At 49.0% G+C, this 10456-nt stretch overlaps 1 protein-coding gene across 3 annotated transcripts; it reads right to left on the bottom strand.

The window, feature by feature from the left end:
* Window positions 1–287: 287 nt before the first annotated feature.
* Window positions 288–8521, bottom strand: LOC113482618 (torsin-1A-interacting protein 2-like). 3 transcript variants are annotated; one of them, XM_026853412.1, is made up of 6 exons: window positions 8360–8521; window positions 7227–7427; window positions 5175–5477; window positions 4707–5027; window positions 4142–4306; window positions 288–3305 (listed from the first exon to the last, which is right to left on the bottom strand). In XM_026853412.1, exons 2-6 carry the CDS (start codon window positions 7258–7260, stop codon window positions 2539–2541), a joined length of 1590 nt encoding a protein of 529 aa, XP_026709213.1. In that variant the 5' UTR covers window positions 7261–7427; window positions 8360–8521; the 3' UTR covers window positions 288–2538. The 3 variants fall into 3 exon arrangements, with proteins under 3 accessions (XP_026709213.1, XP_026709215.1, XP_026709214.1); XM_026853414.1 differs by having other exon boundaries at window positions 4208–4306; XM_026853413.1 differs by lacking the exon at window positions 8360–8521 and adding an exon at window positions 7980–8285.
* Window positions 8522–10456: the final 1935 nt, after the last annotated feature.

Here is a 10456-nt window from a genome sequence, read left to right as displayed (position 1 = left end):
CAGTCTGGATTGAATTCAGCAGCTGTTCAGGGCTTTGTTTTTAGTTTTGCCTTATCTGAAAAAGCTGTGAATGTTTGCTCCAAACAACTGAGAAAAAAGTTGTTTGGAGTTTTTTCTGCAAAAAGCAGATATTCACTTTGTTTGCACAGCTACAGCCCTGACCTAAATGAAACTTTGTCCAATATGATGATATGCTTAATGCACTGAAAAGAGCTAGAAAAAAACCCCAACAAACAGAATATGGTAAGACTCCAGTATCACTTCAAAGACTTTGCTGTTTTCTTTCACAATCACATTCTTTATTTTTAAATAGAAGTCTTGTTTCAGAAGCAAGCAGATATTTTGTCTTTAAAAGGTCATAAAAATATCTCTGTATTAGAAAAGCTGGGGTGGATGATGCTTACAGGAATGTGCCCAAGCAGTGTGAAGTTGCCCTTGCATACCTTAGCTATGCATTACAAACACAGTACATAAAACTGAGTGAGATAATGTTAAAATACAGATTTCCCTCAAGATACTGACATAAAATGATTAATGCTCTGCTGGCTCTTACACCAACACCCATGCTGCACTCTGCAGAGCAAAAACAGTGTTTTCCATTACCAAAGTAGTGTATAGCAATAAAAAGGAGGGAGGGGAGGAAGTAACCCTTATCTTCTACAAAACCATGCCCTGGGCTGCCCTGCTGATGCTGAGCTGCAGCAGATAATTCTCACATCTAGCCCAGTGTTTGTCACAGTTAAAACCTGTGGTCTTGTCTTCATGTCCCCAACCAACCAAAAAGTCTCTTTTTGATTGGAATGTGAACAAATAACCCCCTCCTCTTCCTTTGTCCCCTTCTCCAAGTTACACAAATCTCCTGAGACAGGACAAGGCACACAACAGGAGGGAAGAAAAGACAGGCTGTGATTTTAGGGTGCAGGACGGTACCTCAGCTGAGCCATCAGTGGGGCAGATAAGCAAGGCACTGTTGGCAGGATACCTAGCCAACATCAGGGTCCAGTTGCTGTAAGGAACATGCAGATAACATTGCTTGTAAAAACACCATCATATTCTCAATTTGTGCCTCACCCAGTCACAGGAGCCTAACTCTGGAAGGTCCCAGTCTGTGCTGCTTATATGGGAATGAGCTGTACTCTGCTACAGCTGCTCCTTCTCCAGCAGACAGCACCATCAGCACAGGGGCTGACACCTGGGGCTGACTGCTGGGTTATTATAAATGCTGTAATCTGCACCTACCCCCTAGGTGATTCTTGAGATGGTTGCTCTACCTCCAAGCATCTGCAGAAACACAGTAGGCAGGGGTACCATAGTGTTCCTAGGACTCAGAGTTCTCTTTCTGGGATGCAGAAGAGATGTGGTAAGAAAGCAACCTGCTTTGTTGAGGACTTTTAGTGTCAACACCAGATATTTTTGTTTTTACTAGCTAATCCCAGCTCTGCTCCTAGTTGCTTTAGCATACGCCAGAGCCACCAGCTGCCAGGCAGCAAGGCAAATGTACCCTTGGAGGGCAATGACCTGCTGTGCTCCCCTACATGGTTTGAAATAAATATCAATGTTAACATCTACGTTCATCAATGAAAGTAGGCTGGGGAGAGGCAGGCAGGAAGCTTCCTGCCCTACACACAGGTGAGAGATCAGGGTAGGACCAAAGCAGGTGCATCAGCCCAAAGAGATGGTCATAGCCTTGTAGTGGCAAAAAGATCAAGAGTGGACTTTTTTTAAAGAGGTAGTATTAAGTTAAACTGTATTACTCATTTTTTCACCTGTGCAATTCCTTGAGGTGGTTTCTGTTTCATTGCTCTCTGTCTCTGGAGCTTATTCTTTGACATATGGGATTCCCTCCTCCTTTAGAGCAGTAGTCATGTGCTGACAACCTGTAACTTATTATGATTGATGTTTAGGGGGTTTCTGAACTACAAAGTTAGGATCTGGTCTTTGCTGGGTGTCATTTAGTCTGTGTAAGTGTGACTCTATCAGGACTGACTGATCAAACCCTTGAGTAACAAACTGGTTTTCTCTTTGAAGCACGCCTTCAAAATGTTGGGCTTTGGGGAATTTGACCTTCCTGTGTTCCAGCGTCTCTCTGCAAAGAGAGATAAAACTTCTAAATAAAGCATATTGTGTGACTGATGTATATACCATATTAGCAAACTGAGGGGCAGGCATAAATGAAAGAGCTACTGAGCTGAAGTGTCTTCTGGCATACTAGTGGTGTATGTTATTTGTGTATTTCCTGATAGAAACGCTACCTGCAAAGTCCTGTTTTCTCTCCTGCCGCCCTACACAGCTATGTCCTCTTGCGTGATTAGCAGTCTAAAGCACCCATTCTTCCCATCTGCCAGAAGGAAGCATGTGATCTGTCACCTCCAGGACTCAGCGGGATAAGTGGCCTGGATCAACTTGTACCTGTCAGACTCTTCCCAGGAAGATACAAGAAACAAACTGAAGAGAAATAGCACTGGCTGTGTCTCCACCTGCACCAGTCAGCCAGGACCATCTTTCCAATCCTTCCCAGGGCTCTGGCAGCCTTTGCCCCTAAGGTTTGGTGTGGACACGGCAGCCCCCCTTCTCAATGGTCTGCACTGGGTGGATCGGTAGGACCAAGTGGGAGATGCGGCTCCACAGCCCACTCAGCTTGTCAGAGTCCATGTGGTCATAGGAGCCGGGAGTCCTGGTCTTGGTGAACTTGGCCCAGAGGAAGTCACGGACCCTCTCTTCCACCTGCTGGAGGCTGATGTGTGTCTCCAGTATTTCCTCCTCTAGCAGCACGGTCAGCAGCAGGGCCACGTCCTTGAAAGCAGCGCTTTCATGGTCACAGTACTTGTAGAAGATAAGGGTGGCCCCTGCTGGCAGCAGTTCGAAGTGGTGTATCACTGCAGCACGGCCCCCAGCCTGGAAAGCAGAGCTCAGCTCTGAGTCCACCTCCAGCTTGGCCTGGTCACTCTGGAGCCTGGATTTATCTGTGCCATCGATATGGACCGTGCTGGCATGCAGAGCGGCTGAGTAGGTGTCAGCCATGCGGGTGCTAAGGCATCGCAAGGTCTGCTCACCCTTGTGGGAGGCTGTGAGGATGATGATGGCTGGCTGCGTGTGGTGGGATGCATTGAGGTGCTTCTGCAGGAGCTTACGCCCACGAACCCACAGGTGGGGACTCTGCCCCGGAAACCTGTCCTGCAACTGGTTGAACTGGGACAGGAACGCCTCCACCGTGGGGTTCCTGGGGGCTTGCTGGGACTTGGAGGCCGGGTTGCCAAAGCAGAATATGAAGAAGCCAACCAATATGAGGCTCATGAAGAAAAGCCCTGTTCAACAGGGGAGAGACCCGAGATGGGGAACAGAAGTCAGTCCCAAGTGACCTGCAGTGACATGCTGGAAAGTAGCTACAAGGGCTCTTTATCCCCTCTCAGAGCTTCCCCCCTTACACTAAGGAAGTGGTTCAGGTTGGCATGCTCTCTGGGGGCCCAGGAATGGTGAAGAGGCTGCTTGCTCCAGGTTGTGAGACCTGTGCTCCTGCACACCAGATGGGGTGGCCACAGCTCCAGAGATGGAGGCAAGGCTACAGCTTTGTTGTCAAGGTGCAAAATTTCCTGAGGAAATTGCAACTGACCACTTCTCTTTCCCTCTCCTCTGTTTTCTTTAAAGTCTGTGGCCATTTGGAGCACCTAACTCCACATGTGGAGGTGTCTGATCCAGCTGAAGTCTTGTATTTGCTGCCTTCCTCCTAGCTATGCTGGGTGAACAAAAGTTACCTGCCATGCTTCTGCCCAGAAAAAGGACAGCGAGGTCCAGACACAACTGCTTGTGTCCTTCTCCATGGCAATGCAAGGTCTCTTCCTACCAGGAGAAATGTGTGGTGCAGATCAGCACCACGGTTCCTCCTTGAGGCCCCATGACACAGAAGGAGACTGGGAAGGGGGATCATCAGCTCAGGAGACCATCAGACCTCCCAGGACATGGCAGGGTGTTCCCAGCATGCTCAACACAATGTGCCTGCTTTTGAGGCTGAAGAGCTGCAGGGAAAGCTGCTACTATAGGGTCAAACTGAGGCTATTTTTAAGGGGATGATTTTCCCCTCAAACCTTCAGAAAAGGCTATGAAAGGTCCTGAGAAAGAAGAATTATTAAATGTGCTTCATTACTTGTTCCTGGAGGATCAATGCCTTCTGGTCGATGAATAACAAGCAAGGGAAGCTTCTTTTCCTCACCTTTCAGCCAGTGGGACTCTTTGGCCTTCTCCTGATCTGTGTTTTGGATGGTAGCGTTCTGCAAGCAGGACTGAACTTCTGGCTCTGGGGCTGTGTGCCCTACAGCAAGAGAAAGAAATATGCCACTCATTGTTGAGGGAACAGGCAAATTGAGCCATAAGAAAAGCAGTAGAACTGCCAGGAGCTCCCAGCTGAGGGAAAGAGTTAGAAGTGAATACTACTTTGGGTTAACACTGCTTTGAGTCTTGGCTCTCTACTTGTTAGGCAGGGGAAGGAGATTATGCCAAGTGTAGTGTAGTTGCATGCCTTTCAAAGCAGGACAGTAGCCAAAGGAGAGAGAAAGAGAGAAACCAGTTAATTTCTTATGGCTTCTTTCCTGTTTGACTGCAGAAAATGGACAGTGGGCACTAGAGAGCTCACCATACCACTTTTCTAATGCCTATGGAAAGCATAGGCATGTGCACAGTGGAAGAGCAGCAGTGTGCAGCCACCAGCTCACCTTTGGTCCCATGTCTGTTCCTTAACATGCCTTGGAATTTGCTCTCCTGTGTTTCTTGCTCTGTGTGCTCTTCTGGCTCCTGATCTAGGAGAGGGGCACCAGTGCTCTTCTCTGTCAAGAGGCCCTTGGTGACATCTTCTGTGGCAGCCACATCCAAATATGTCATTTTACTGTCAGAGCTCAGTGACTTCCTTCTTGATGGAGCATCTTCCTCTGCTGTGTAGGAGCTTTCACACTGCTTGTTTGTCTCCTGGTCCTCCTGTGTTTCCTGGTGATCAGGGCTGTCTCCTTTGCTGTCCATTTTATCCTGGGCCAGCCTAGCTGCATGGAATAAAATTTGCAGACCTGTGTTTAGTCCCTTTCAGCATAAGAACCAACAACCGTTTCTCCTGCTCTGCCTTCTCTAAGCAAAGGCCCAGGTTATCAGCATTTTAGAAACGCTGTGCACACAGAAGGGGAGAGACTCACCTTCATATAAATTGTCGTCTTCCTGGGGTCTTTCTGAGACACCATCTCTTGTCTTCCCAGATTGTTCCAGTGATATTTCAGTTTCCTGGGGAACCTTCTCCTCTTCTGTGGGGCCAGCTGACTCTGACAGTGCTGTCTCTTCTCCATCAGCAGCTGGTGACTTACGTGCTAAAGAGTCCTCCTCTGGTTTGCAGGAGGTCTCAGGCCACCTGCTTGTCACTTGGTGCTCAAGTGTTTCTCGGGTGGACTCTTGGTGCACAGGGCGCTCTGCTGTGCTCTCCACCTCATCTGGAGCTGGCCCAGCTGTTGGGATCAGAGTTCAAAAGCTGAACTAGCCATGCAGGAGTCAAGAATACCTCGTGCTTTATCATCACCCTATAAAACTCCCAGTTCTTGTCCTTTAGAAATATCTACCCCCTGTGATGGCGATGGTGAGGTAGTGAGACTGGTGAGAGAATAGGGTGACCAAAAATGAGAAAACTCACAGATCGAGATCAAGATGGGTGAAAAGGTGAAGGAAAGGGGGGGAAATCACAAGTGATGCAAAGGCAATTGCTTGCCACCTCCTTACAAGCAGACTGATGCCAAGCCATTCTCTGAGCAGTGACCACCTTGGAAGTTAACCCCCCCGCCCTTCTTCCTCTACCCCAGTTTTTATTGCTGAGCGTGATATTATACCGTATGGAATATCTCCTTGCCTACCTTGGGTCCCTGCCCAATCTTCTGCCTACCCCAGAGTATTTGCTTGCAGGGGGAAAGTAGGGAAAAAGATGAAGCTTTGACACTGTGCCAGCACTGTTCAGCAATAGCCAAAACACTGCTGTGTGAATAACATCTAGGGTTTTTTAAACCACAAATTTAAAGCACAGCACTGTATAGGTTGCTATGAGGGAAGTTACCTCTATCTCAGCCTCTGTCCCATGCTGTCCTATGTGTGGTGGGCAGGCAATTCTTTCACTAAATGGTAGGATATGTTACTGCATCTTCCACAGATAGTGGGTTTTCCTAGGTTGGTAAATTAAGGTGGTGGATTTGAAGCATTTCTAAGGCAGTTGTTGTTGAGTACTGGCTAGAACAGTTATGCCAAGGCACTTGAAGTATCAATCTGAATGTAAATGTTAGCTCTGCTTGTGCTGCTTCTCTGCTCCTGTTCTGGAGCTGCTCTCCCAAATAGCTGTGGTAATGTATAATTAAAAGCAAACACTGGAGCATAATTCAATAGAGTTCTGGGGCTGAACATTAAGCCTTTGCAACATATTCCGAAACTTACAAAACAAACAGTGCAGTTCAAATTTCAGGTGCTATTTGTGAAAAATTGCTTATGAATGATCAAGCACTACAACAACATAGAAATGATTATGCTAAAATTAAAATAAAGACTGATAAAAGTGGCAAGGAACTCCCTATCACTTTGAAAGCAGAGAAAAAGCTGCACTTGTTACATGTCAGGACATGCTGTCCTTTGGAGCGTGATTTTTACATCATTCCTTGTTGCCGAGTGTTACAGGAACGCTTCTAACCACCTAGGACAGATCTGAGCTGGTTACAGTGTCACAGTATCACTGAGATAGGTAGTACTCCTAACAAGGCACCTGGAGAACGTAAGTACATGGTAGAAACTGAAATATGAGGAACCTGGAGGTATCCTGCTATTCAAGCTGGGCACAAACAGTACTCCTTGCCCTGCCTCCTCCAGAGGTTTCCCATCCATAGGTGATGGAAAACAGGCTTATTTAAGCATCTGTAGATGGGAAGCACTGGGATGCAGGGAAGAAAGCTGTCCCAGTCTGGAGCTCCATCATTAGCCTTACTCATGCTGCTGTCCTGAACACAGTCTAAACCTGTTGCAGATGGCAACCAAAACTGAAAGTAATTTGTTAATCTTTCACCCTTCAAAAAAAGATAGAAACTTGCTTTTCTGGGCCTGGAAAAGAGGGGATTATCTTTTTTTATTATTATTATTTTTATGTTGCTTAAGTTTCTCATGGCACTACTGAATATTCTTGTAAAGGTATTTTCCTAGTAGGTGGCTAAAGTGTAGGATTCACTTACCTCCAGACATATCCACGCTTGGATTCTCTTCCATTTTCTTTCTCCCCTGGAGCTCTCGCTTTTGCACTGTTTTGTTTCACTTTCTCCTTTGCTCATAAGGAAATGTATCTCCCTGCTGCTCCAGTTGCTGACCAGGTTCTACCCCCTTCACAGACACAATCCCATCCTGGTCTTGGGAGTTGCAACAGAATGCCCATAAACCTATTGATAAGCAGAAACAGTGATTTATGGTGGAGAAAGAGGCTCTTCCCTCCATGATTACCAAGGTGATGTGAAAATGGATGGATGCCCTTGATAACTGCAAACTTTCGGCCCAAGGGCTATTAGCTAGCTGTTTTGCTTCCTAGCAAACTACAAGCAGTCCAAGGGCTAACGCAGACCGCATTTCTCCTGGGACAAGCCAGTGGGATGAGGCACCGGTTTCTTATCCAGATGGACTTGGCGGTGCTCCAAGGTGGCAGGCCTGGAGGCAGGGGCTCAGCAAGCTGCCCCGTGTGCTTTTGGGCACCTGGTATCTCACAGCCAGGTCAACACAGAGCAATGAGACTGCTCCACCTTATCCTCCTGCCTCCACTGTGTCAGACTGGGAGATGGTGGTGCTGAAAGGCAAAGTCACTGGCCAAAACACCACCTGGGCCCTGTGCAGCAGCGTTACCCCCACCCAACCCTGCACCCATCCGAGGGGGCTCAGCAGTGCCCTGGCCAGGTGTGGTGAACCTGGAGCCTCACTTACATCCCCCCAGCGATACTCACCCCTCTGCTAAAGCGCTTTGGGACTGGGCAGACACGCAGGAACGAGTGCAACGCCTGCATGCGCAAAACTAGGCAGGACGGAAAACTCCCAAGAAACTCCCTGCTGGAGAGCGGTTCGTGTGTATTTCTGTACAAAAATCTCAAGCCCAGCCTTCCCAGCAGCTCTTCTAGCATAGCCCCCGACCCGCACTGTCCTTACAGCTGAGTTTCCTTGCTAAATGCAAGATTTGGAGGTGAAGGGGGGTGGGGGTGGTGTTATAATTGCTGCTCTCTGCTGCCCGGCTCTTGTCCCTCCCCTCCCTGTGCTGTTCCCGCTGGCGACGCTCTGGCAGAAGAAGGAAGTGAGAGGAATAAAGTAGCCTGAGGAGTCGGACTCTTACCCGAGCAGGTTTGGAGCCGGTCAGGGTAGCGAAGTGAAGCAAAGGGGCGGCAGGAGAAGGCCAGCGCTGGCCCCTCCGCTTGCCCTTCCCAGAGGCCCTTTGGCTCTCCTGGTCAGCCGGTGCCTCAGCGCACACCCTTAATCCTCCCCTGTCAACGTGACAGTGAACTCTGCCCTGCCACAGGCACCCGTCGGGCTGCTGGGAGGTGTAGTTTTCTTTCTCTCCTCGCCAAAGGCGGACGGCTTTTTCCCCGTGAACCACAGTCATTCTTGGGGGCGTTCAGGAAATAACTTGTTTTTTTTGCTGTATTTCTGAAACTGTGGTCGTGCAGAGTTTCCTTCAAGCAAACTCGATGCCTGGCTTCTTCCTGCATTAAGTAACAATATTGCAGATTAAACAACTAAAGGCAGTGAGGAGGGAACTGTTTTGAGAGTTCATTTATGAAGATGAAAAGTACGGTGAGAAAAACAACCTGAACATGTAGCCAGCAAACGCCAGACTCTGGAAATGTCAAGCTGTGCTAGTACAGGGAGGCTGGGAAGCAGCCTGCTGTGAAATGGAGTGTGTTACATCAGCCTGGAGGGCAAGGGATGGTGAGACCCACCGGTGCTCTGCTTCCAGCATGGTCCAGAGACCACAACAAGTGGAAGGTCAGAGAGAATGTGCATAGTAGCTCCTGGTCTCATCTGGGCAATGCCTTTCCAAAAAGAATTATGCTATGCCTTGCTGTGCCCACACAAGGGATAGGTATGGTCGAACCCCTTCCCTGTTCCCTGCTGCCCAGGACACATTTCATGGGAAGCAGTGGCATGGAGCAGGGTGTGCCAGGGGAAAAGCAGCAGCACAAGGAGCAGCAGCGCAGAGACTGAAACCCATCTCAAACTCAGCTTTGCAGCCTTTTCACTAACATCCCCAGAGGAGCTGAGCAGCAAACGGCTGAGATGAAGCATGAGGAAAGACAACTGAAATGGAGCTGCTAAGGAGCAGGCACTAAATTGCTGAGACTCCTCACCTGGGAGAGCAGAAGGCTGAAGGGGGCCATTTGACTAATCTGTTCACTAAATCCCCCAACACTAGGACTCAAGACACTTGTAAAACAGGTAGGAGGTTGGGTTCAAATGGGCAGAAAAAAAAACCAAACCTCTTTATGCTGTGTGCAGGAAACCTTATTGGCCCAAGGGTCACAGAGGCAGAGTGTCAGAAGGTTCAAAAAAAGGATGAGACTGCATGTTTCCCCCTGGGCAGGACTGGCCAGAGGGTGCCCTGCTTCCTCTCAGTCTCTCCTCAGGCCTCCATGAGCCACCCCCTGCCTTATGGCCAACTCTGCATCTGTCCCTTGACCGTACTGTAATCACTTGGTTATGAGACACGCATGTGTCATGCTACATGAGGGGTGAGCATGTCTATGAGTATCGACACTGATGCTGGTCACATCAGGAAGGAGAGAAGGCGCGAGGTGTGCGTGGGCACAGCACATGGAGCAAGAGCAGGATTGGACCTTCTCTCTGGCAGCACAGAAAGGCAGCGGCTTCCTCTGTGGCCCCCAGAACCCCCCTGTTGGTGGTGGCCAGGAGGAGACAGAGTCCACCTCCCTTGCGGGCAAATTCAGCACATTTTTTTTATCATGGCCAACCTCTCACTGGGTGCAACAAAGGCTGTAAAACTGGAGAGAACAGCAAAGCAGGAAAGAAAAAGCCTGAGTGGCTGATCGATGGAGGCCAAGCTCTCCCTGAGGGCTCTGCTCTTGGTTGCTGTCCATCTTGCATTCCAGCCAAAGGCACGTTTGATTTGATCTGCTTCTGGCCAGAAAGAACGGCTGAGGTGGCCGAAACAGACAGGAGCTGCAGGTGTTGGGTGCTATGGGCTTCATAAGAATCAAAGTATTTTACACCCTTCTGTCCCCACAACCAGCCGGTCCCTTCCTCACAGGAAGCAGCTGGGAGTGGGCAGCAGGAGCATCCTGCCCCCAGCAGTGGAAGTGTCATGGTGGCAGAACTGCAGCTCAGCAAGCGAGAGAGGCAAATGTGTGACAAAACGGGGGGAGAAGGCTGACAAAACTTCAGCCTGCATGGGTTGAGCACCCGGTTACCCAAAAGC

Source organism: Athene cunicularia (genome assembly GCF_003259725.1).
Source record: "Athene cunicularia isolate RWA chromosome 8 unlocalized genomic scaffold, athCun1 chr8_part1, whole genome shotgun sequence".
Classification (NCBI taxonomy): domain Eukaryota; kingdom Metazoa; phylum Chordata; class Aves; order Strigiformes; family Strigidae; genus Athene; species Athene cunicularia.
Note: the sequence above shows the minus strand (reverse complement) of the source record. Positions and strands in the feature narration are given on the sequence as shown.

Bases quoted from the DNA above. Each gene is read 5' to 3' on its own strand.
- LOC113482618 (XM_026853412.1), bottom strand. From the start codon at position 7,260: ATGGAAGAGAATCCAAGCGTGGATATGTCTGGAG. The intron at 5,478-7,226 runs GTAAGTGAATCC...TGATCCCAACAG, and splicing joins AAGCGTGGATATGTCTGGAG to CTGGGCCAGCTCCAGATGAG. The intron at 5,028-5,174 runs GTGAGTCTCTCC...TATTCCATGCAG, and splicing joins AGACGACAATTTATATGAAG to CTAGGCTGGCCCAGGATAAA.